Raw genomic sequence first — 27,863 nt, 5'->3', positions numbered from 1 at the left:
AGGGTTACGGCCATAAGCTACGATGATGAGCCTCATAGACCTTTATCACCTTACCTGTACTTAGTTTTTAAGTCCATAAATATCCAATAATTTAAAAATTAAAGCTCTTTCATTCGATATAAATTTATTCTATCCCAGGATTCTCCTAAATAGGTCAATGGAGAAAACCTAACGACATGTAAAATCCCTACAGTCTAAATAAAGAACAGTGCATGAGAAGGGATAAGTACGTCATTTAAACTCCTGTCCCGTTCGGCAGCTGATAATGAATTGGCTGATGAGTTTCCGTGAGTACCTGAGCAACAGGAGCTTCCGAAATGTCATGTTCTTAACGGAAGCATAATGAAGGAAATCGTGAGCAGGATCCAATAGTTTATTGTTTAAAGTTCACATTTTTGATCCAACACAACAAAGTTATCTCACCTAGAGCTTTCGACCAGTCACTCTGTTCTTTCTCAGTAGACTGATCCAGTGAGGCTTGTCACGTGGCTTCTTTGAAATGGGACGTTAACACTGGGTCAAAGGTATCTGGTAGAGGATGTCGCCCCCCCCCTCGCGGTTATTAGAAATCTTTTTATCTATTTGTCTTAGGCTTGTGGCACTTGAGACACTAGCAGCATCAACAGAACGACAAGCAACCATATACTTACTCCGCAAAAAACAGTTACTCAAGCAACTGGGATATGATTTTGGAAACGGTCAGACCAAGGCGTTTGAGGTAGCATCTACTACCTTTCATCAGTGACACTGTAATAAAGTAACTGTTTTTTTTGGCGTATTTCATATTACCTGAATGTCTAACCTTCACCGACATATCCTTACTCCCTTTATTCGCCAGTGTGTTCCCCGCTCGTGTGGAAGCGGTAATGCTATGCTCGACACGTCCTGATGGTGATGCCCCCAGAACTGTCTTAAGATGATAAGACACGTCAGTAGAGAGGCCAGCCCGCATCCCGGGAGTCGGTCTGCCTTTAATAACGCGGAGAGGGAGTGGATTAGCTGGGAACAAAGTCCGCGGTGGAAGATTAGAGGAAGAATTACGCGTTTCCAGGGCCGGAGGTATGTAGGACAGCTCGTAACGACGGGTGGTTATTCCGTGACGGGAGTGTGGGCGGATTTCATTGGGCCACGGCAAGGAAATTTTATGGCTGACATCCTCCACAGACTCCAAATCTAATGCGATTGGGCGAAAAACAAGACGGGCCCAAAACACAAGATTTGTACATTTTGAAATTTTGAGATCATAAACAAGATTTTTTTATTCAGTGGCAACATCACATTTTAAGGAATGAAATATACAATGGCAATAAGCTCTTTGGTGAAAGTAAAACACAGAACAATAAATCAGAGCCTTGTCTTGTCTTCACAATCATCTGTAATCCAACTTCCAGTATGGTTACATACATCTTTGTCCATTTTCGGCAGATTGAACACTGTCAGAAGGCAACAAAATTTCTTTTCCCCCCCAAAATCCATAAAGATTACTTGGGCAGTGGCCTTAAGTAAGGTTCACGTCCATTAGCTGCGCGTTGCTGTGTGAAGGTGAGGGAAATACAGTGGCCCTCCTGCTGTGGGTCTTTGATTTCAGTAAGCGGCTGTGGTTGGGAATGATGAAGAGAGCAGAATACATACATATCTACATACATTTGCAATGCTCTACATGCATGTATCTGTATCTGTATCTGTATCTGTATACCCAGTATAACTACCCTTCGGCGTAACACACCAGCTTCTGTATCTGTATAGCCGGTATAACCGCCCTTCGGCGTAACACACCAGCTTCGTAGGCACGCGGCGTGGCGGCAGCTGGCTACATTACACCGAACGACGTGTTACACCTAACCCTCAGAACTGTCTTAAGATGATAAGACCCGTCACATACATATGTGCGCGGCGCCGCTGCCCACTTCTCCCGGGCGCTCCAAACGCCTCTTTTCATCCGCTCCCTTTTATCACCTCAGTGTTATCTTCAAAGCGCTGCCGCGAAGAGACCGTTCTTTTGTTGTCTGTAACAGGTTGAAATTCACAGCGTGTACTCAGCCTGTTTTTGTCAGGAAGGTTTTTTTCCTTCCGACTGATGCTATATGACCTTGTGTCGATGCGATTGTAGGTTTCTGCCATTAGGTACGATTAGCTTTGGGCTTTGAAGTTTGCATTTTATCAAAGTTATCTATTTCTGTTACTTCTAACGGCAACGATTTTATTTCATTTCGTGATTGAGGTAGTGAGAAATCCAAATGTATTGTGTTATCTCAAGACACGCGCTTGCAGTGTTCGACCAATTCCTTGTTAAACAAAAGTAATGTTTTCTTGTGCATATAAACCTTCTAATGAGGGAATAGAATGATTCTTAGGTGACAACAGCATACAGTACATACAATGTATCTCCATTACATTCTGACAAACTTTCCTTATTATCAGTAGATGTATATGTATAACAGTATATGTAATGAGGATGATATGTATATTGCAATAATTAATAAGAAGCGCAATGCACATGTAGGCATAAAAACTGTAGTGTTGGTAAAGACTAGAAATTAAGATTCACCCAGTTTGATTCAAACTCATTATTTACATCCTATTTGATTATTTAATTTGTGATATTTAATTCGATTATTAAGAATTGTTTTATTGCAAGTTCGTGCATGAGGGCTAATTGCAGGAACACAAGAAACATATGGTATAAAAAAACAAGCTAACAAACAGGTCAATGGTACGGTGGCAATGGGGCAACATCTGGTTTCGGAGATATGGATTAGAAGTCGCCCTAGTTCCTGTGAACTCGGAAAACTCATTTCTCCCATTGAAAACGCTTCCTTCACGCTGAAGAATCTTGTTTGTGCCCGGAGGGAACAGGTCAGAATATCGACTTTGTAATGCGCGCTAAGTATGCAAACGTCGTATTGATTTATGGAGCTTTTTCTCGTTTATGTACATATTTACGAAATATTTTTTTATATATTTTTTGGTCGTATCATGTTAAGATGGCGAATGGGTAAATGCTAAATTTGATAATAATAGTATTTATTGGGCAAGCACAAGTTGGGAGCAACGGCCTCAGAGAACAATGACACAGTTTAAAAAGTAGTTTGCATAAAAGTTGCATGCAGTTACAGATATTCTACACAATATTACTTATTTCACCATGGCATAACATCTAACAGTCATTGAAAGTCAGTGAAATGTTCTAAAATATTGCAAGAACTCGCAAAAGTCTTTTTAACATCAGTATGCATCGATCGTTCTAAAATATAATGTTGATCCTAAAGAATTTAGGCTAATGTAATATAGGATATCAATATGTTTGCCACATAATCCCCTTTTATTGATGGGTGCAACAAACCTGTCACCATAAAGTCTTCACATAACTTTTTAGTCAGTTTTTGTTTTTACATTGTAATGACAAAAAATAAACTTGTAAAACAGCCTCCAAGAGACTGTTTTCAAGAGCCACAAATTCATACATCATATCACCAAGCGGAAAGCGAAGAAGCAAATATTTGTCCCGTGAAAACCCCCACTTGACTAAAAGCATTGGTTCTGCCTCGGCTACGGCAGATATAATGAACAAGCGGCTGCCACCCCGCAGGTACTGCCGCGTGATGAATGAATCGGAGAGGCCCTATGTGATGAAATGCACATTTTCAATACTTGCGCTGAGGTTTATCGGCTTAAGAAGGGATCAGGAAATACGACGCGGAAGCCCGGAGGGGGGAATCCGCTGATCGCAAGGAGCTGAAATTGAGGAGGACACTCCTCCTTCCCACTCACTCTCCTCTCATACATACATACATACATACAGCCTGGGGAAGGGAGGCAGGACCAGCCAGATTCATCGACAATTGTTAGAGTGACCGTCTCAGATGTTCATGTTCCTTCTCCGCAAGGTTTTATTTGTTTACCATTGCATCTTACCAATGCGCTGTATCTTGGCGGAATCTTGGACAATTTCCGAAAATTCTCAGGCAATTCTAGCAGATTGCAGCCAGATTCCTCGGCAATTGTTAGAGTGACAGTCTCAGATCTTCCTTCTCCGCAAACTAAAAGATTTTATTTGTTTACCATTGCATCTTACCGATTGAAGATGCGATGGATCTTGGGCAATTTCCGTAAATTCCCGGGCAATTTTAAGCAGATGACAACCGGATTACTCGGCAATTGCCAGAATGACAGCCTCAGATGTTCATGTTCCCTTTTCTACAAGATTTTGTTTGTTTACCATTGGATCTTAACAATGGATATTCTAAGCAGCTTACAGATGAGATCTTGGTCAATTTCCGAAGATTCTTGGGTAATTCTAAGCAGATGCCAGGCAGATTCCTGTGCAATTGCCAGAACGCTACGACGTTCTACAATACTCTGTGTGTGTATACCACTAGACATTACTAATGGACTGTATCTAAAGCAGATTCCAAGCAGAATCTTGGGCAATGTCCGAAAATTCCAGGGCACTTCTAAGCAGACTCAAGCCAGATTCCTCGACAATTACCAGAACGACCGTTCCAGATGCTCATGTTCCTTTTCCAAAATATTTTGTTTACGTACCACTGGATCGTACCCATGTAATTTATTCGACGCAGATCCCAGCTAGATTCCTGGGCGATTGCCAGAACAGCGGTCTCATATGTTCATGTTCCTTTTCCACAAGATTGTATTTATTTGATAGTAGATCTTACCAATGGATCATAAGTTACACACTTATTGTATAGCACCACATGCATCATAAACGATATTGGGGTGATCTAGATTTGATTAGAAACATTAAGTTACGGAGGAATAATATCTATTGTTATCTCATGGCATAATTTACTGCCTAGTCAACAATTGAAAAAACCCGTTCCTAACCACATACACATGAGGCACTAGAAATTAACACCTTCTGTCCACATTCAGAGCACGAGCAAACAGATACAAGAACAGTCCTATTCCTCACATGATAAAACTACTAAACGAACAGCAGTAACTTCTCCGATGTAAATATTAATATTTGTAGAATATGTCAATTTTTAAATAGCCTTATCTATTGATGTGAAAAGTATGCAATTCAGCCACTTTATCTGGCTGCGATGTACTCTTTTTAAGGATCATGTTGATGAAATAAACCAGTTATTCATTCATTCATACACATCACTGTCTGCACGCTTTGCCGCGTCTCCTAAACGATGCGACGGAGCGCGACAGATAAAAAAAGGTAATAACCGTTGGAGCAGAAAGACTGAGCGTTTAAGAAGATCTTTCTTGTACCACACAGTATCTCTGTATAACCAGTCTCTGACAGGAATTACATACTTATGATATACACACAGCCAAATCCGTTCCTTATCCACTGTTTTGCTAAACTGATAACATTTCAAACGAACGTTGACATTTTGTACATATCTGAATAGTCTGTTTTTACGAATAATCTTTTAAATGTGCTAAATGTGTATGTAATGTATATCAAGATCAGTTCGAACTTGTTAAATTCACAATTTGTAAAGAAACACAGCACTTCAGCCCATGCTACATTGTGTTTTTTATGAAATAAACTTGTAAACTTGTAAAGATAACCTTAAAAGCCTACCTTTCAGCCAGACTGCACCGGCGACATGGTGTGATAAACGATGGGGGAACGAGCCGTGAGATATTGATCCCTCTCAAAATTGAAGATGTAAATTCCAATAAGCACTGCACATTATGAATATTGACTGTTGATTTGTAATATAAACGCCGTTATTGGCTGCAGATTTATAATATATGGCTTCAGCTATATCGGGCTTGCATGCATTTTCGTTATTCCTTGTGGAATGATAAAGCTGACTTAGTAAGATTACAGCTGCAGGCGTTTGTTTGCAGATAAGATTTCAGTTATTCCACTATGCATCTTGGAATTTTAAACTTACAGATACGTACTTCACATAGGGTGCACGTGTGGTCGCATTCGCTGCATGATCGCAAAGTGAGGGCATTTTTTTGCAATCTTGCGATAGTTGTGTATACATCGTACAAAGTCTAGCTGTCTTGTTACCGCAAATGCTGTCTTCGTAGATCCTTGTCTGCGGTTTTGGTTCTGTCACAGTCTGTTTGAAAATCTGACGACGGCCATCGTCGAATCTGACATGTCGACAGTGCCGCTGTAAGATTGTTAGGATGATTTCTTGAATTGTTTTATCTCCAGCCTTTGCTAAAGTCTATCAGCATATCTGTATCTGTATCGGTATAGCCGTTATAACCGCCATTCGGTGTAACAAACCAGTTTCGCAGGCACGCGGCGCGGCGGCAGCTAGCTACATGTATATCAAATTGCAGGTTATAAGCATACTCGCTGCCTAGTACACTCCTGGTATTGTTGTGTCACTATTTTGAATTTAAAAAAATCTTAGTTTTACATACCGGTATTTACTCGATATTCTAACGTTGTCAGGCGAGAATAATGCTGAGGTTGTTAAAAGCATCCTGCTGTGCCGGGATGTGTGAGGAATGTTACATGCAGGTCTCCTACCTTGTTATCGAGCACACTTCTGATCTACCGTGGGCGGCAACAGATTGGTCGCTTTCTCTCTTTTCACAGATTAGACAGAATCCTGCAGCGACGACAAACCAAGGAATTCTATCGTACATCGGATTTTATTCTTCCAGACGTTTTTATTTATATCGTCCCGTTTGTCGATATTGATTTTTAAATTCACACCGTGCAAAGAAAAGATTCGATTTTTTAGGTTTAACGAGCCATACATCTGTCTGGTTCAGCGGAATCATTTTTTTTTATTTTATTATATTTTCCGTCATTTTTATATAATTGGTTTATTGTTTCAATTGAAAGCAATACACTAAAATACATTGCAGCGACTTGTACATAGTACAAGTCGCTGAATTATGCATATTAGGCAGTTACAAGAAATGAATAAAACACTTGATAAAATCTATAGAAACTGCTATACATTGCAAAATAATTAAAATAATTAGACAATAATCATAATAAAATTTTTATGTAGGGTTGCCCACTCAGTGATTACACTGTTTTCAGTTCAATAGACAATACATAAATAAACAATTAAAATACATCAAGCCACATACAAACAATAAGATACAATAAATAATGGCAATGGGTAACAGATAACGAACCAATAACAATATTGAATAATAATCAACACTAATAACAGAAATCATAACCTGACTTTGTCTTGATTTGAAAACTATGTCGTTCCTCGGGCGACAGGAAGAACGTAATTTTGCTTTGTAGTTGTGTATGAATGTTTGAGACGACCCTTTTCTCTGACGTCATCAGTCCTTGAGCATTCAGCCCTTACATGCACCGGGTCAGAGGGCAGGGCTGGCTTCGCGCGCTGCAAAATCGGCAGCGTCATAAAAATCAAACAACAGACAATAAAAGCCTGCTTTAGTTAATTCGCACATAGATAAACAAGGAAGACAAATCAGTGAATGAGACATAGTTTTGTTGCGTGTTGGAAGCAACATGGATGAAAATGCATCATCATCACGTATATGAAAATGTTCATTAAGAATAGACATAAGGATGAATAGATCATCATGCATCACGATGAAGTTCATTAATGCATAATACAATAAGACGACAATTAAATTGGAATTCGCATAACCGATTGGTATATTGAATAAAACATGGAACGAATACAGCGGTATTGTTCACCAAAGCACGATATAAAAGCATTAGATGAAAAAAAAACAAAACAAAAGCTGTTCTGTGTTTCTGGCTAGTGTCAGTCGTCAGGGTTTTTTGTGTCCTATCACGAAGCTTCCCCAAGTGAGCAATGACGTTAACGTTATCGGACAACGAGTTTGTAATGTACAATATTGATCGGCGTCCCCCGCGCGCAGAGTGGCACAACCCAAGCCGTCCAGACTCCCTGCTGTTAAAGTCGGCTGAAGCAGCCGAACATTACATACATACAGTACAACCTGTTTGAATCGCCTTCAAACATGCAGGCAGACTTTGAACTTGCCAGCAGCGCGGAGGTTAGAACTGAAAGCAGTGCCGATTTACAGCAGGGGAAGAAGAAGTGACGTTTTTTCTTCTTTTTAGTTTTTCCCTCGCCGCTCGTCCCCAGGATAGACAGCGTTTATAGTTGCTGATTGGTCGGAGCCGTAATTTAAATGGGTGATGGTCCGGGCCGGTAGCCAAGTCGCGTAGCTAGCCTGGCCGTTTGGAGGAACAGCCGGCTCACATTGCGGGCAACAGGCGGAGTTTATACCACAGGCTCTGGACTCGGTAGCAGCGTGCTCCCCGTATCTATAATTCATCGGCGCGGACAGGAGAGCGGATAAACGCCGGGCGTCTGTCCGTAACGGAGCTTGGGTCGGAGAGCGCCGGGCTCGAGTCACTTCACACGCGCTAGGTCCGCACTGTACAGCTGTGTGTGTGTTACAGTGTGTGTGCGAGGCAGCGGGGAGCTAGTGAATGTGCAATGTGCGTGCTCCGGCGGTGCTGCAGTCTCTCCATGTAAATCAGATGTAAAAGATTCGCTGGCAATCGCTGAGCTAGCTGAGGATGCTGCACGCACGATCTACTACCGCCGTGGGGAGACATGATGGGAAGTACGTAGAGCGCGCACCACCAGCACCAGCCCACGCCTAGGATCTAACCGGCGACATGGAGACGCTGTTGTGGTGGCTGTGCTTGGTGACGGCGGTCCAGCTGACGCTGCTGACCGGGCCGTGCCGCGCAGCGCACGTCGTCAGGGACACGGCGTACGGCCAGGTGCGCGGGAACGTCACCGCTGCGGCCGGCGGGAAACAGGTGCAGGTGTACCTCGGGGTGCCGTACGCGCGCGGACCGGTGGGGGACCGCAGATTCAAGGTACGTGCAACTGCAACATTCATCTCGCCACATTTACTAACAGTTTGCAACATTTATTTTGTACTACGCCACAGCTTAGCCTCCGTAGCAGGCTTATAGAACTGGGGGTTTGGTGGTCTTCGGCTGTTAAGCCCAGGTCAGGCCGGCTATGTTGTCTATATGCAATCAGAAAACAGCACAGAAAAGCTCCCAAAGACCCTAAAGACCCCCAAACCCCCAGTTTTTGGCATGCTATTGAGGCTAGCCACAGATATATATTTATACATGTCTTTTTCCTGTACCATGCTTGATTTATCCCCAGCCGAAACCCTGGGCACTTGGCCCTTGTGATGGCGATGCTTTTATGAAAGCAGGACCGCTCTCTCTTCCCGGCCCTCTACTCTATAATTATAATATACCGCCAAGCCTGAGGCAGCGGATCCTCCTGTTCCCGACACCTGCCCGTAGACGTAACGCCGCTGCCTGCTGCAACAGGCGGCGCGACAGGTGTTCCCGCGCACGTCCTACCTGCCATTAGGTCCGCAGGATTGATAGCCGAAATTACCGCTACCTCCTGCCGCTTCCCAGCCCCTACACATCCCTCCCGCTGCACCAAAACCCAATAAACCGCTTCCATCGGGCCTGTATTATAAAGCGATGGATGGAAGAAGATGGCGCCTTTTTTTTCCTTTTGATGTTCTCCGTGCAAATAGAAACGATGCCATAGAAAGAATTCCAGGAAATTATCCGATACGCGCGCTGGATTTAATCAGGCCCCGATGTCGAAACGGCGAGATTTGTTTCCCATTGGTCGTGATAGAAACGATATCGCTCGCAGTGCGCTATTACAGATTCGAAAGCGAGCGGCCAAAGCCGGTCTGGGAACCGTTAGAAACAGATGAATGCCGACACCCTACAGGACTTATACACTGTTGCGACATCAATTGAGATCGTCTGGATGGCGCTGACGCTGGTGATGTATCTCAGCCAGCTCCCTGCCAGCTGAGTTTGTGTATTCTGAACACACTGCAGCGATGTTCACAGCTCCGTACGGAGAAATGCGGCATACCAAAAAGAAATCCTCCCCACCGAACCAAAACCGCCACCCGAGACGTGGAGCTACTACTGAAAAGACACTTAAATCTGCAGTCTACGTGTTTTTGAAGAAGAAATAGCAATTAGGTCTTATGTTAATCATAAAACGTTAAAAATTTGCAACACATACGTATCATAGGTTGTCACAACCACCTGTTCTCAAATAGGGAGTAACTACTGAAAAGACGCTTAAATCTGCAGTCTACGTGATTTTGAAGAATACATCGCAATTAGGTTTCAGTCTGTTAAACATACATGTATAACGTTTACGTCTCATAGGTTATCACAGCAACCGGTTCTTAAAGAGGGAGTAACTACTGAAAAGATGCTTAAATCTGTAGTCTGCATGTTTTTGAAGAAGAAATAGCAATTAGGCCTTTTGTTAAATATAAAATGTTAAAAATTTGAAACGCATACGTATTACGAAGTAACCGGTTCTCAAATAGGGAGCAACTACTGAAAAGACGCTTAAATCTGCAGTCTACGTGTTTTTGAAGAAGAAATCGCAATTAGGTCTTCTCTTAAACATGAAAAATTACGCATACGAAAGAACGTCTCATAGGTCGTTACAGCAGCCGGTTCGCAATCTACGTGTTTTTGAAGAAGAAATCGCAATGAGGTCTTTGTTGTGTGTAAAACCTTAAAAAAATGTCACGCATACGTTAGTGAGCCTCACAGGTTGTCACAGCAAATGGTTTTCAAAGAGAGCTCGAGCTGTCAGGAACACAAGTGGATTTCATGTATTCATGCGAAGATGTGTCGTCATTTGGCAGGGATCGCTGTCAACAAGGCGCTTCTCAGGCACTGCGATAGGACTGCAATTAGCCAGGGGAGCCCGGAGTGCTGCATACATACATGATGTGCTGAAGTCTACTTCTTTCACCTCAGGCGGCTTAGTTTTTTTTATTGCGAGAAACAAGAGAAACTACTGTACATACACCATGGAGTAGTCTCCACCAGACTTCTTTTGCAGGCTGGATATATAGTAGAAATGGGCCTAAAAAGGGGATATAATTGGCCAGAGAAGGTAGCAGGCCAGATCAGACAAGTTCCAGTTTGCCTGCACGGAGCTTCTCTGGCCGGCCACCTTTTCTGGCCAATTATATCCCGTTTTTAGGCCCATTTATATTTCTACTATTTATCCAGCCTGCAAAAGGAGTCTGGTGGAGACTACACCATGGTGCCGTGTTCAGGCTTATAGCTTGTGTGTTAGCTGCACCATTAATAAAGATAAAGACAGAATCGTGATTATAAAGCCTTCCTTCACCTCAGTCGGCCTAGCCAGGTTTTTTATTGAGAGAAACAAGACAAAATATATCATGCCCGTAGCCAGGGGGGTTGGAAGAACCCCCCCTCTAGCCTCAAAGGTCCACTTTTTGGTCCACTTTTTATGTAAAGGTCCAAGATTTTTTTTGAAAAGATGGACTGGAATCGTAGAAAAACTGCTCCCTTTGTCATTGAATAGATCTCTAATTTTTCTTGGAAATCCTCTCAAAAACGCACGAAATGCCATTTTAGAAGGTTCGTTTTTCAATTTTTTTCGGTGGAGCATGGCCCCGGACTCCCTAGGATCCCTAGGAACCTCGCGCCTTCGGCGCTCGCGGTCCCCTCAAGCAGTGGGAAGACCCCCCATTCAAAATCCTGGCTACGGGCATGTATATGCACCATGTTGTCGTGTTCAAGCTTATAGCTTATGTATTAGCGGCGCCACTGACAAAGATGACATAAACACGGAGACACGATCGTGATTATAAATATGTATAATAGAGGTAATGTAAGTAAAAGAACAGTGTTTTTCGAATAGAATAAAAATACGCACTAAATAAATGTGATAAATAATCAAGTCTGTGGTAACATAAAGACAGTAAGGTAGAGGCACAGTGTGTGAAGTATGGGCTTATGGCCTAATAATAGTTTTATTGCAAATTCATGCCCGGGGGCTAATTGCAAGTACAGAGGAAACATTTGGTATAAGAACAGACAATCAATACACAAATAACTACGTACTACTGTGTTTGACTTCTTTTTTGAAGACAGAGCAAGACAAAAGATCCCACTTTTTCTTTAATTTGTGGGTTTGATACAATATTCTTCAGGCAGAGGCTAATTAAGGCTTCGTCATATTTTTTGGTGTTTTACGCCAGCCAAACTTTGAGTGGCAAACGGTAACAGCTTGGCAATTGGATTTTTGTTTTATTGCAAATTCATGCCCGAGGGCTAATTGCAGGTACAGAAGAACATTTGGTATAAGAACAGGCAATTAATACAGAAAGAACTACTGTGTACTGCCTGGCCAATTTGATACTGTCTTTTAAGCCACCAAAAGATCTGCTTGGAGATTATTGTTACCCGAACATAATGAATATAAACAGAGGCTGGGAATAATTCCGTTCAGAGATCCGTTACGGAAATGGGATGTTTTGTGTTGCCGTCAGAATCAGCTTGTATTTCCATCACACACGGTTGATTAGAAACTCAATATTTCCCGTTCGCGTGGCCGGCAGTGTTACACAGACACAGACACGGTCGGCAGGGGCCTGGATATTACATCAACACATGGCTGCGGATGTTCTCTTTACCTCATCCACGCATGGCGAACCCCCATTAGTCTCCGTCTTACCTCCAGCTACGAGCAAAGAATTGGCCAATTTTGTAGCTAAAACAAAGTAGAAGATGAAGTCTATTTTGTCGGTGATTGTGGTATATATGTATGTATAGTGATGATAGCTCTTTTTAGATATATTACAAGTACGTTTCCATACCTCCAATACCTGACTAAAATAATATTGCTCATCCTGTATTAAACAAACCCACCTCAAATTATATCTTTAACATCACAAAGAAACGAGAAGAAGCCGAAGCCTGTATTAGAGTGAGTGAGAGAGAGAGAGAGAGAGAATGAGAGAGAGAGAGAATGGTTTATTCAATCAAAAAGAGCTGTTTGTACTACAAACATGTATATACCTTTTCATGTGTTCACCTGTACCTAGCCCAATAGGGCATGAATGTACAATAAAGGTTATTAATTATTATTATGATTTCGCTTGCCGACATCGGCGGTAAACTGCATAATGAGTTTCGATCTGTCCATGCGGACAGTCGCGTCAGGTCTGGTCGAGACGGATCAGGACAGGATGACGTATTGATCGTTCCACAATTGGCGCGGCAATTAGCTGAGACGGGCGGCCAGAAATGTACAGGAGCCGCCATTTTTTTATATTGCTCACACAGTATAATATAGTACAACACAAACTGGTAGTGCACTCTAAACCTTATTTCAACGCTGCTACTTACACATAATGTGAGGAAAATTAGCAAAAAGAATCCAAAATGTAGAAAATAAAGATGATAATACATATGTGACACAAAGTAATAGAAAAAAAACATGATATATTTCACACCCAATGACGTACGGAGTAAAAATGACGGACAGAATGCAAAATACAAGACAAAAATTGAGTTTTTAGAAGCATTTTGTTGCGGTAATGAATTGTAGAGTAAGTAACAAAGTGTTTGAATTGGTAACGGGTGGATATAAGGGACTACCACGAAGCAGAAGGGGAGCTTTAGCTTTGTCCGACAGAGCTGTAAAATTGAAGCCGCCATTTGAAGTAGAATCTCCATGGCACTATGACGCAGTACGGCCCAGATGCGTGGATTAAACATTCACGGGAGAAAAATGTACAGGAATAAAGGCTTGAAAGGCTGGGACGCTGTTAACCATTACAGTTCCCACAGGCAAAGGAACCCCCACAGTCTCCCCGACATGAAGTATCGCCCTCCCTTCCTCCGCTATCAGTTCAACACAGCTAACTTGGCGAGATAATTTCGGGTAAATCTTCACCACCAGGATTACAATAATCCATAACTCCGGACATGAAACCTAAGCCGCTCATCGCGAGTCGATTCGCTAAACCCCTCACAGAGAGAACATCCTTCATAGTCAGCTTTAGATCGGGGCGATACTGGAAAACTCGTCACTGGTTGGCAGGTATATTTGAATACACACAAATCATCGTCCTCTATCTCACCCTTATCAGTCCAGAAAGCTATTTCAGGTCCGCAGTTTATGAAGAGGATCAGAAAACAATATCTAGCTTATCTAAAGCCCATCTGTTGGCAACATGACATCACCCACGAGCAACCTTACACGATGATTCTGAAAACCATTTTGCATCTCTTATCAACAATACTCTGCCTTCCACGAGAATATTGTTCTTTTCCATCTTCCTCTATCAGTTATTAAGGTCTTTAAGTTTGGACCGTCTTCAACAACAGGATTACGAAGAACATCTATACCACGATAAGACGCCAAACATCTTTTGAAATCCCTGGCGAGAGGACATTAGCCTTAAGCACACTTAGATCTGGGCGATTGTGGAAAAGTCCTCTATTTCTCTTATCGGCGATTCTCCGGCTTCAGTCCCGCTGATAACACACTTCTGCAGCCCGCCTGTCAACCCGCGGTACGCGCACGCCGCGGCTTCTCTTCTCCTACATCCATCAACTGTAGGACTTATATTACCTGTTCAAGTTGTCGTGAATCTACCCTGTCTTTGATTGTTTGTATGTTTCAAAACTACAACGTATTGAAGGTGTAATAACGCTCTGATGCTCCTATAGATTTTAATCACTGTTTTTAAATGTAACTCTCTACCTTTATGTTGTATTTTGTCGGAATGTTTTGTCAACACAAGCCTCGCAATTCAGCCATCGTGGCTGCCAGGAACCTTGTTAGTGCTCTTGTTTGCTGAATAAACTGAAGTTTACTACTAACTACTACTACTACTTCATCAGCAGTCGCGCTGATACACTTCTGCAGCCCGCCTGTCAACCCGCGGTACGCGCACGCCGAGTCTGCTCTCCTGTAACATCCATCAACTGTAGCTTCATGAACTGTAGCACACGGACTTCTGTATCTGTATAGCCGCTATAGCCGCCCTTTGGTGTAACACATCAGCTTCGCAGGCACGCGGCGCGGCGGCAGCTGGCTATATTACACCGATCGACTTGTTACACCTAACCCTTGAACATCTAACTCTAACTCTATTGTTTTTTTTATTCATCAAAACATCAAAACATGACAAGGAAGTTTATAACTCTATTGCGTAAAGCTATCTAATGATAATGCCCCTACGTATACTATACGTGTTATTGACTTATATTACTTGTTCAAGTTGAAGGTACTAGGTGTAATAACGTTCTGACGCTCAGTACAACTAATCATACACCCAAGACATCCGTCAAGCCCACAGGAGTTATAGCTGCGAACACACAAACTCGACCGAAAACAATACTTTCCCGCAGAAGAAGGGTATCTACTTCCCCGGAGGTTAATATCCTCGCGTGACCGACTGCTAAAAGCGCCTGGCAGGACCTGGCTAAAGATTAATGACCTACATATATGACTGCAGAAGGGATAGTATGTAGGGCTTACCATTCATTCTGTCACGGGACGATACTTCACACGACTTATCAGGGTCCACCAGATTCAATAAACAATCGACTTACTCTATTTTTCATTGGTAGGCAATGTCGTGTGAGGTTGACTATTTCAATATCTCACATCTGAACATAAATTTGTGACTTATTTGGTCCCCTCTCCTATAATCTCTGATGTAGTGTAATACGTAGCAGAATACACCATGAATGTGGCATGAAGGTATGAAATCCTTGTATAAATGGGCTAATATAACGTGTTCCATCAGAAATGCATCGATTGTTATGAATAGTTGTTGTAAACTCAGATGGTCGGAAGCTGAGCGTCCAACAATTTGCCAGATCTCTCGCCGGTCGTTTTAGTGAGCGCAAAGTGATCTCCAGGGTATCTTATGATTTCTGGATGATCTTCCGGTGATCTCAACGATCTCTAGAAGACCTTAAATGATCTACCGGTGACCTGCAAGATTTGGTTAATAATGTCTCGAGGGTATTCCAATGATCTCAATGGCCAGTTATTCCGGTCGCTTATTTGGTTGCCAAATCGTCTCTGTCTTGCGAAAATGGCGCCGTACTTCTGTACATCTAATTTCGGACACAGAGCTACGACAGTTTTCCCTCTGACGGTATGGACACAGAGAGATTCTTTGACACAAAAAAATACAGGGACTTTTGTATGGTCTTCTACAACTTAAGATCTAACAAAGCTAAATACATGTGTGGATAACGTCATCCTACGTACAGAGAATATGTATGATGTAACAATAAAGGTTCAACTATTCTCTAACATGTGCTCTCTAAGATCGAAACATTCTTTAATGTATTTTCCTCTTTGAACACTATTGGTTATCTCCTCACATATGGTATTCCGTTCACATCCCGTCCAGGTGGATTCTCCACATGTTGCATTTGGTGAGACGTCTATTATCCCAGTTAGTGGCCCCTGACTGTACATTTCTCTAATGCGTGCGTTCTGGTGTGTCTGCATTACAGCCTGCGCCATGCCCATATATCACCGCCAACATGGCCGCCTCGCCGGCCCGACCTGTCGCGCCCCCCTCCCATCATATGCCGGGTTTTCTGAGCAAGATGAAGTGCAGCGCCGGGTCCACGTCTTTAAACACACGTTAGAGGTCCCGCGGAGCCCGCCAGGGTCATCGTAATGGCCCAGCATGTTAATATGATGGTGGGAAGTGAAGAATTACAGGTGCACGACTGACAGATTTCGTCTCTAGATTTATTTATACTTATTTTAGTGTTGTGTAAAGATATAGGCCTCTGGTGCCTGAAATAAAGAATAAATAGAATTTAAAAAATAATTTATAATCGTCATGCCAGAAATATTAGAACATTCTACAGTGCAAAAAGAGTCTAACATGATGTCACAACACTAGAGTTTAGAGCTGGGCTACGCTAAAAAAAAGACGTTTGTAGAATCTATGACTACATGGGGAGAACATTTTTATATCCACATATTTAGTTTGGTGTAACGTCTGGAACCCTGACTCAGTAATCAATCCAATGATGAAGTGTCCACTGATGTGGCTAACACTAAAAAAAACCGCTAGTTTAGAGTTTGATATAATGGAAGTTTGTAGAATCTATGATTGTACATGAAGAGAACATTTTTTAAACCCACATATTTAGTCTGGAGTAGCTCCTGCATCCCTGACTCAGTGATCGATCCTAGGATTAAGTGTCCACTAATGTGACTAACACTGAAAAAAATTACTAGAGTTGAGCCGGGATGAAAAAGATGTTTGTAGAATCTGTGAACATTTTATATCCACATATTTAGTCTGGAGTAACCCCGGCTCAGTGATCGATCCTATGATTAAGTGTCCACTAATGTGACCATGTCGGACTGTCCAGCGGACCGAGCTGCAGATGGACAGGACATCGACCGGATCAGCCTTGACCCAGCCACACGGGAAGATTACTCTGGATTTGTATCAGTATAACCGTTGACAGACTCCGTGTATCTGTATCTGTATAGCCGGTATAACTTCCCTTCCGTCTAACACACCAGCTCCGCAGGCACGCGGCGCGGCGGCACCTAGCTATATCACTCCGAACGAACCGTTACACCCAATCTTTGCACAATTAATTGCAGCAGTTGTTTAAAGCTTTATAGTGATGATGAACCAACTATGCTTTCTGGCAACAGGATCTACTGTACGATAGTTCTTGGAAAATACGAGTTTTTGAACACTTCGATTCTTGGTTGATTCCTCTTGATTTGCTCAGCTGTAGACTCCACGAGGTGACACGCTAGGAGAGCTACACGTAGGGGAGAACGGGAGGGTGGGGACGTTTGTTATAATTACGTTTGAATGAAACCGAGTGCGCTACAGCAGTGGCCTGGAAACAGGATTATTCTGAAATGTCTGAATTTTCAACATCAACAGGAGATGGAGAGGAAGTAAGGAGAGGAGCGGAGAATGATGATCGTTATGAGAATGAGAGGAGAGGAAGATGATGATGATAAGGAAGACAACGTTTGTTGCTGATGAATAAATCGAAATGATGAATAGCTGAATGCAGTGGTCTGAAAGCGGGTCCACGCCCGCTAGGTTGAGTTAACGTATTGACGTCACGTTGCCAGGCGACGGCACTTATGTGTCCAGAAACGCCGCGGATCCGAGATGCGCACTGATGAATGCAAAATCACTCACAGGCTGACAGCTGCACGGCCCGGGATCTGTGGGAACATTTTAACATAAGTGGCATGAAGTACGTAAAAAGCAGTTACTCAAGCAACTGGATACGATTTTGGAAAAAAATATCATACCCAGTTGCTTGAGTAACTGCTTTTTGACGTATCTTATTACCTGGATGTCTAACCTTCATAGACGTGACATGAACACTGGAACGAAAAGGAACGTGATCGATATGCATGTAGCTATAGCGTGCGGTGCATATGTCTATGAGCCAACTCAACAGGTCTTGCATGTGCAGGCCCGATTCGTAGGGTTCTTCAAAGGAAGTGCGTCCCAGTATCTGTGTGCACATTTTAACATGAAGAGACATGAACACTGGAACGAAAATGAACTTAATTTTCAATTTCAATTCAATTTTATCGAATCAATCAACATAGTACATAGTACTCCTAAATTGCATCGACATGTTGGATACAAGAAGAAACAAAGGGCATACGGATACACAAAAAGGTCATGAAACGCGAAAAACACTAAGCCTGCATTTGACTATTTTGTCCGTGCCTTCGGGACCGTTATACCCCCAGAGTTCCTCAAAGACATCCCTGTGCTATCAGACCTGGTATCCGGTACCAAATCATGGAGTGGATTGTCAGGACTGAGCATACATTTGAACAGCTTAACAGCTTGATCGATATGCATGTAGCATGCGGTGCATATATCCATGGCCTAACTCAACAGGTCATACAGCTGCACGGCCCAGTATCTGTGGGAACGTTTTGGCATTTTCGTGACACCAAAAAGCAAACCTGTTACAGTGGGGATAAAATTCCCTGAATTGCAAAGAGTTTGCGTACACAAACTACAATGGACAAGACAGGCGATATGTACATCCCTCATATACATTATGGTATATCATTTTCATACCAAGCAAACCTTCTGACTTTTGTACATATGAGGTTTAGGGAACATAAGAGACATGAACATTTGGACAAAAGGAGCTTGATCGATATGCATGTAGCATACCGTGCATAAATCTATCACCCGACTTAACAGGTCATATATGTGTACGCCCGATTCGTTGGTTTCTTCAAAGGAAGCGCGTCCCAGTATCTGTGTGCACATTTTGACATAAGCGACATGAACATTGAGACGAAAAGGATCTTTATCGATATGCATGTAGCTATAGCGTGCGGTGCATATATCTATGGCCCAAGTCAACAGGTCTTATATGTGCACGTCCAATTATTTGATTTCCTCCACTTTGAAAAAAAAAAAAACTACCGGGATATCTATCTAACGCACCTCCCAGTATCTGTATGCACATTGTGGAATTAGCGACTTGAACCTTAAGAAACATTATTGATATGCCATATATGTAGCATATGGGTCACCTATTGCCCGAGTCAACAGGTCATACACATGTGCACGCCCAAATCGTTGGTTTCCTCCACTGAAAAAAAATAACTTGCGGAATATCTATAATATCTGCTAACAGTAAAATGTCAGTAACGGACGTGATCGAGATTATCCATGCAACATGGTGAACTATGCCTTCTGGTGGCGGTATATGACACTGTGCGTATTTGATGTAAAACCTGCTAACGTTGGCTTCGTGCCTGTATCTGTGCAATCAATATGTCTAGAACGTGATCGTTCCTGTGTGCCTCAGAGTGTAACGTTAAAACTGGTGGACAAAAATGTTGAGGCCAATGGTTAGGAGAGCCAAGACTCCATGTATCTGTATCTGTATAGCCGGCATAACCGCTCTTTGGCGTAACACACCAGCTTCGCAGGCACGCGGCGCGGCGGCAGCTGCCTACATTACACCGAACGACTAAACGATACCTAACCCTTAAATATCTATCTCTAAACATTGTTTAAAGCATTGGTTAACTCATCTAACTCTAAATATTGTTCACCTGGACATTATGTATGCCCCAGAGAGGGTTTTGCTCCAGCATCTATAGACTAAGACTAAAGCTAGCTCATGATAATGCCCCTACTGTACTTGGTAACAGCGAGTTCCACTCTGCGATAGCTCTAGGAAAGAATGGGCATGTACTAGAGCTGTGTACCTAAACAAATTTTAGGTACAGGTACAGGTACAGGTACACAGGTTTAGGTACAGGTCCGGACCTGAACCTGTACCTGAACAATTCGACCAATTTATATGCTCTTCTGAACTCCTTCAATAACAAAAAAACATAAATAAACTTGATAGTTAAGGTTTATTCTTTGTTTATGGCGAATGCTCAGATAAAATATAGGCAAAACTAAGATGTTTTTGTTTTCATGAACACACTGTCCTTACACAGGCACCCATTGTTAACCAGCTATTTAAACATTTGAGGTCACAAATAGGCATAAAATTAGTGTGAAATTGTTTAGGTACAGTACCGGTACTGAGGGATTAGGTATTTTGGACCTGTACCTAATCAATTTTTCCGGTACAGTATCGGTACTGCGTACCGGTACACAGCTCTAGCATGTACTGTACAAGGCACGTTCCGGCCGTTCCTCTATATTGCGTCGATCCTGTAATCTCCCTCTACACGCGTCGGGAGAGATGCCAGATGGAACACGGGGACATGCAGGATAAAAGGATCAACGCCTACTGACTGCGACTCGCAGGTAGATAAAGCAGCCTTGCAGCCCTTAAGGATGACGTACAGATACAGCCCGCGCAGCGCAAAGATGTGCATGAAATTCGGGAAGACGCAGGGATATACCAGATGTGAACTTGTACTTTAAGTTCAACTAGACGGAAAATTGCTTTTTGTTTCAGAGCGAATACCTGCATGTGACCTGGCGATAGGACGCTCTAGGTTAGTCCCCAGCAGACTCCTTTGCAGGCCGAATAAATAGTAGAAATCGGACTAAAAAGGGGTTTTACTTAGCCAGAGAAGTTGGTCGGCCAGACAGGGTTCATCTGTGCAGGCAACTTGGACCCTCCCTGGCTGGCCAACTTCTCTGCCCAATTAAAACCACTTTTAGGCCGATTTCTACTATCTATTCAGCCTGTAAAGGAGTCTGATGGAGACTAGGTCTAGGTGGTGAACTTATTGTCGAATGATTACAGTCAGAAAACCCAGTCCACAGTTCAATAGCACAAGGCGTCGTGCACGGACAAAACAGATCGTCCCTTCACACTTGGGCCATACGGACGCACCGTACCGAATAACATAGAACATATGGAATGAATTCACGCATGGAGGTTATACATGCGACATAGTTTCACGAACAGCATGCATAATACATTATGATGTGCCGTGATAGAGAATGTGATATACACAATCTACTGATGCCGTATGCATTAACAGATGGCTATCGTATGCACAGACATCTATCTTTATGTATATATATATCTTACATCAATCGTTATATATGTATCTTATATTAAAGCTTCGTTTCGACACGGCAAGTTCATTTTCTTGACTGTTCGGCTGCCTGCACTGTATCCGGACACTTAACGATGGCTTTACGTACACGCGATTTCGGAGGAGGGCCTACAGACACACGTTTTTGTCCTCGATCTTCGTCGCGTGTATCTAAGGTGTTGTTCGATCAGTTGGTTCCTTCACATTCGCAACCTGTCAGTGTAGATGTTGCCTTGAGACGAGCCTATTGTACATTCTTGGAGCTGAGCACATGATACAAGTACATTTGGTGAGACCATGGAGTCATGAGATGCTTCTTTCTGATGCTTTGTGCTACGCGATGTACTGTTATTGTGTTGTGCAACATGGGAGTGAAGATGTTACCTTCAGACGAGCCCATTGTACTTTTGCTGGTGCTATGCCCATAGTACATTTGTTAATAAGGCTATGGAGTCGAACAATGCTTGTGTGTACTGGTGTTCCGCGATGTACTGTTATTGTGTTGTTGAAAGTTGAATACAAAGGCTCTACAGATGAAGTAAAGCTTGTTTTATTCCTCCTCAGCCCCCCGAGAGACCCGAGACGTCCTACCCGGTGCGTAACGCATACCGTCCCGGCCCTGCCTGTCCCCAGCCCGCTAACCCGGCTACAGACACCGTGGGAGACAGCGAGGACTGCCTCTATCTCAACATCTGGGTCCCGCACAAGGTAAGACCACTCTTCTTCTTCTTCTGTTGTACTGCTGAGTCCCGTTGCTGTTTTTTTTATTTCAACATGTAATCACAAGAAGGAATCGTGGAAGACCACATTTGACTTACATAAAACAGCTAGAAGCTGACAGTGGAATGACTCTAAGTCAACTGTCTGCTGCGATGGAGGATAGAGAAAAAATGGAAACAGTCATAGGGAGACTTCGAGTGAGCTCGACGCAGTGAGTGAGTGAGTGAGTGAGTGGATCACAAGACGTAGTATTGTGACGGCAAACTCAAGTTTTTTTTTTCAAAACTTTAATGCCGCCACCAACACACAGGACAATACAAGTCGTGTAAAGTGCCTTTCCCCAGGGCACAAGACTGGTGGAAGGGCATTGCTGGGTTTATGAACCGACCGCACGTGTTAGTAACAAGTGTCCTAGACATTTTAAAATGGGGAAAGATAAGGATAGCAGGGAGGAGAGAACATAAATAACTCAATTTGTGCGTGTAGAGGGCAGGATAAGTGAGTTTAGTGCGTTAGTAATATTTACTGATCTATACGTGTTGGGTGGGTCAATGCAACAAGATTCTTGCCTGTTCAGTTCTGAACTGCGTGAGAGACCCCACCTCCATCTCTTCAGTAATTTTTCCCATTTTAGGAGTCAAAGTCATGAGCAAATGCATGTCGGCTTGAAGAAAATTATCATACAACTGCTTGCCAATGCCGGCAGCAATTCAAATCGAAAGTAGATGACATAACGGCACGTTATTCATTACAGCTAGAATAAAAAAAATTGAAGTTAACAACAAAATTGAACTTGAGTCTCCTGAAGTACTACATGATCCACAGCCCCGGAAAACAAGGACCAAAGATAAAGGCAAGAGCAACAATTGTATTGACGAAGAAATTGTTTTCCTAATTTCGTGTCTGGAAAAGAAGACGTCTAGTCTATGCATATCCCATCCAGTCTGCAGTTATCGTACAGTCAGAGTCTGGAAGGTTTCCAAACAGATCCATCATGTCGGCGGCTGGTTCCCGCTGATGTCAGCATGTCGGGCGGCGGGGATGCTAGCCTAGTATCCAGTCTTATCGTGTTTTTTTAAATATTCTAGCATTTCATGACTAGACATGGTAAAAGCACACTAAAGTTATATCAACTTATTTTATGCCGCCACCAAGGCTGACAGGACGAATACAGGACAGGACAAGACAATACTCATTTTCACTTGAGTTGGTCGGTGGCATGTCAGGACTCGAACCCGGGACCTCTTGGTTCCGAGTCAAGCACGTTTCCTCTATGCCACACGACCCCACTTATCGTGGTTGGGGCATACATGTAGTAGTTGGGGTGTTCAGGCAGGCTGTGTATTCTGGGCTCTAATAACTTCCCCCCGCCCGGTACAACAGGCCGCTAATAGAGATGGCACTCCTGGGGATTTGATTTGCCCAACCGCGTTCGTATCCTGGGTGCCAGGGTCAGCCAGACCCATAGCACACTGGGCACTAAGTATCTCAGTGCTCACTGAGATACTTTGTGTCCAGTGTGCTATGGGTTTGGCTGACTCTGGCACCCAGGCTAACCGGGCGGTAGTCTGGACGCCGACAGGGATCATCAACACAACCTGCGCTTCCCCTGCCCGTCTTCGTGATGTCCTGACAGCCCATGGATCATCGTCAACACCCGGGAACGCCGCGCCAATCTCGGCAAGTTCGCGGTCTGGCTAATTGGATAATAGCCGCGCACATTATTTTAAATTTACTCAGAGTTACAAACAACATTTAACAACAATTTACAATCTTCATCAAGTCACCCGTGCTGCACAATCAGGAAGTATTCGAATCATTCAGCAGTCTAGCAATGTAGGGAATTTGTGTGTTCCAATATCGTTTAGTTCTGCTTTTTATTGTCCTTTTTTTATTTAACAACATATTTACAATCTTCCTCAAGTCACCCGTGCTGTACAATCAGGCAGTATTCAAATCATTCAGCAGTCTAGCAAAGTAGGGGATTGGTGAGTTCCAATATCGTTCAGTTCTGCTTTTTATTGTCCTCAACCTGTCAGAGTTTCTCGTGTTTGTTATGGACCTTGCCCACTCTTGGCGGGAGAACTGCCGGGATCATCACCCCGCGCATCGTCTGCCTGCCGGTCTTCGTGATGTGCCGACAGCCCATGGATCTTCGTCAACACCCCTGCCTAGCCTCCACCAGGCCTTTCTACGGGAATACAGATCGTAGAATTCGGCAAAAAGGAGAATAAAATTGGCCAAGGGAGTCCGACCGCGGGGAGGTAGTTTCTTTCCTTCCGCGGCCAGTCAAACCTACATACAAGGCGGCCAAACTCCCACGGCAAATATTCTCCTATGTAGCCAGCGTAGTTAGTCTGGTATAGACTATCCCCTGCCCGTCTTCTTGATCTGCTGACAGCCCATGGATCATCGTCAACACCGGGGAACGCCGCGCCAATCTCGGCAAGTTCGCGGTCTAATTGGATAAGAGCCGCGCCTTGGTAGATCACCGAGGTCGATTTCCGCGGAAAAAAAAAACCGGACGCGACGAAAACAACGGGCGGCTGATGGAGGGTGATGAAGCACCGTTTCACTTTCAATTACGGACGGCAGGATGACGCGCCCAGGAGCTGAGTGCTTCCCGCGGATCTCAGACATGTAAACACGTACTACACGTACTCAGAATGTAGCCTCCACCAGGCCTTTCTACGGGAAGAGTTTCTCGTGTTTCTGTTTTGGACCTTGCCCACTCTTGGCGGGAGAACTGCCGAATTCATCACCCCGCGCATAGTCTGCCTGCCCGTCTTCGTGATCTACTGACAGCCCATGGATCTTCGTCAACACCCCTGCCTAGCCTCCACCAGGCCTTTCTACGGGAATACGGATCGTAGAATTCGGCAAAAAAAAGAGTAAAATTGGCCAAGGGTGTCCGGATGCGGGCGAGGGGAGGTGGTTTCTTTCCCTCCGAAGCAGCCAGTCAAACCCTACAAGGCGGCCAAACTCCGCTGGAAAATATTGTCCAATATATAGCCAGCGTAGTTAGTCTGGTAGAGACTACTCGGAATGCACCAACCTGTCATCTTTGTTGTGATCTTTTCATACAATTCGGAATACGCGTCTACGGAACTTGGAGCCGGAAGGAAATTAAACCGTAATCAGGGAACAAGTCAGCTAAATAAAAGCATCTATTTCATAGACGCGTGTCTCGGGGGAAAGCGGATCCCGCTAATGTCATTTGCCGCCGAGCTAAACGTGTTACTGCAGGCAGGGAGAAGGCAGATTAGATTGCCTCCATCAGAGCTCCCATTACAGGTGCACAATGGGCGGGATGCACGCACAGCTCCAATTAGCCCGGCCTTTGTAGACAAGATACAAATCATCCGTGTGGATGATGACGTTCGGCTGAATCCTCATTTATGTACAGCCTGAACACGGTGACGCATGTTATTTCATTACAGCGGGATCGCGTCAACACAACAATGGGGGCTAGACTGTATACACGGGGGACCCGGGTCCTTAATTTGGCATCAGAAGTCTGGGATAACGATACGTCTCCGCCCACAGTGTGCCGTCTGGTTTAATCATGTAAACACAGACAGGAGGGAGTCTCCCCATATTATCTGTTTGTGTAGCCACGATTCATTTTCCTGCAATTAATAATCAATTGCTAAGCAATAATTGACCAGTTACACTGGTCATTATTGTACAGTTCTAGCTATATATAGTACTATGTAGAAATATAGCGATTTTACAACCAGGGACGATAGTTCAGCTGTAAACATGCTCACTAGCTATTGCCTGCAAACCTTTTGTTGCGCATCCTCATATCGCTAAGAGACCATGTTTGCTTCTCTCAGGATGTGGGGAGGACATCTCAGCCCAGTGTATACTGACTAACGGTGAACACCATTATCTAGTAACTACTGTAAACGTTACCGGGTGTGTTATTTGTATTTCGTTACTTGGACCAACTTTGGCTTTAAAGCGGCCCAACGTGTGGGTGTTAGTAGTTTCCAACTATCCAGGAGGTCCGCTTGTGCAACCTTCAACCTTCATCCGCCTCAGCGCGAATAGAATGACTTTGAACTTCAGAAAGGACAGCGCACAGAGCGTTTCAGTGAACTGGTAATAGATTTGGCCAATGTCGAATGAAAGTCCATCCATTCCATTTTCCTTTTCCACCTGTTGGTGTGATTTCTGAAGCTTTTACGACTATCTGAGAGTGAATAAACTGCCAGAGACAAAGCATCGATAATGCAAGGATTCTAGTTCGGAGGTGGCAGCATGTAATTACCCTCCATGAAAATGGGGGTACTGTTTTTACTCCGTTTCATGTTTGGTCTGATATCTGAAGATCGGTGAGAAGGAACTGTACGATATTTGGCAGATTGATGGATGGGGCCTTGGAGATTGTGTAGGTTGACTTTGAGCCCCTGGTGATTGACCTTGGTACTGCAGTTTAATTTTTTTATTCTGTTGTTTGCGCGTTATGGACTGTTTGTGCGATATTAAGGTAGCATGTAGTTGTTATTACCACGGTTTAGTGGTTTAAATTTGGGCTTCCTAGCTGTTTGCGTTTGATATTTACAATATGTTTAAAGTTGGTCTTTTTGTGTTGAATGTTTGGAAAATCTGGTGGGTCGTTTGGTATAATATTTGGTATGTGGGTAGTTGTTGAGTCTCTTTGCGTTTTAGAGTGCATTAGCAGGTTATCGTATATTTTTATTGCTTAATTTAAAAGGATTTTCATTTTTCACCCCTACTTCATAATAGGATGGTCTGTTTGACCCAAAAGTTGGGACAGATCTAGAGTGTTTTTGTTTATATACCTCCAGCTGGCAGGCCAGGCTGAGGCAGCCCAATCTATTTTTACCCCTAGACAGAGACTGAAGGAAATATAGTCCCGTCACCTCTTCACTATGGTTGGTTGGCTGGTTTTATTATAGGTCTGTTAGTGCTGTTAATGATATTCATGGCCATATAACGTCAAATTACATTTAAACCCATCTGCCTTCTTCTAGCCATTCTTCATCTTCATCTGAACATACCTTCCATATACAATGAATACAGGTGATAACATAAATAAAACCTTACAACACCAACCTCCTCCATGGAGGGAAGATGTCCCTGACTTCTCCTTGTTTTTACTGCGAAGGCTAAGATCTAATGGCCATGGATTAGGATAAAATGGGCGCCTGTGAACCTCTGAAATTGTAAAGCAGCTTTCAAGAGCAGACGTTTACGTCAAGGAACGGCGACGCGTCAGCTCATCAACGTCATTACTGTCGTCATATCCGTATCCTCTTTACAACTGCTCCACTTTTAATCCTCAGGTAGCTTTCTGATAATCATTCACGACATCGCCGTGTTATTACTGTCGGGATATACATACAGTACATCATCAAACTTTAATTCTTGTGCAATTAAGTTCTTCATTCATTAATCATTCCGGCACGGCTGAATCAAAGGCATCCAATGCAATATTTCGCGGGTAAGACTGGAGATATTCTGAATAAAGCAATCTCTATGACATATGCATTGACACATAGTACCTCAAATTGTGTCATTATGGGTTCACCACACCACGAAGTGGTGGTGAACCCATATTGCTTTTTCTGTATGTTTCTTCTCCTTCTCCTTCTTCTTCTTCTCCTGCCATTTTTTAAATGGATTCATCTTCTTCATTTTAGGGCCTAAGGTCCTGAAATTTGGTATGGAGGTACAGTGGGCAAATACCCCTAGGCGTTTTTTAAATTTTTGTGATACAGGCTTTTAGAATGGTTTTATTTGAGTTTT

At 43.3% G+C, this 27,863-nt stretch overlaps 1 protein-coding gene across 1 annotated transcript in view; it reads left to right on the top strand.

Moving 5' to 3' along the window:
- Nucleotides 1-8,608: 8,608 nt before the first annotated feature.
- LOC109479313 (cholinesterase 1-like) overlaps nucleotides 8,609-27,863 on the top strand; it is a 54,113-nt gene continuing 34,858 nt past the window's right edge. The window contains exons 1-2 of the mRNA XM_019781269.1: nucleotides 8,609-8,815; nucleotides 21,930-22,073. Coding sequence (XP_019636828.1) covers nucleotides 8,609-8,815; nucleotides 21,930-22,073 — 351 coding nt within the window. The remainder of the gene's footprint in view (nucleotides 8,816-21,929; nucleotides 22,074-27,863) is intronic.

Source organism: Branchiostoma belcheri, unplaced genomic scaffold, assembly GCF_001625305.1.
Source record: "Branchiostoma belcheri isolate BF01 breed outbred unplaced genomic scaffold, Haploidv18h27 scaffold48, whole genome shotgun sequence".
NCBI lineage: Eukaryota > Metazoa > Chordata > Leptocardii > Amphioxiformes > Branchiostomatidae > Branchiostoma > Branchiostoma belcheri.
This window is presented reverse-complemented; position numbering and strand designations above follow the sequence as displayed.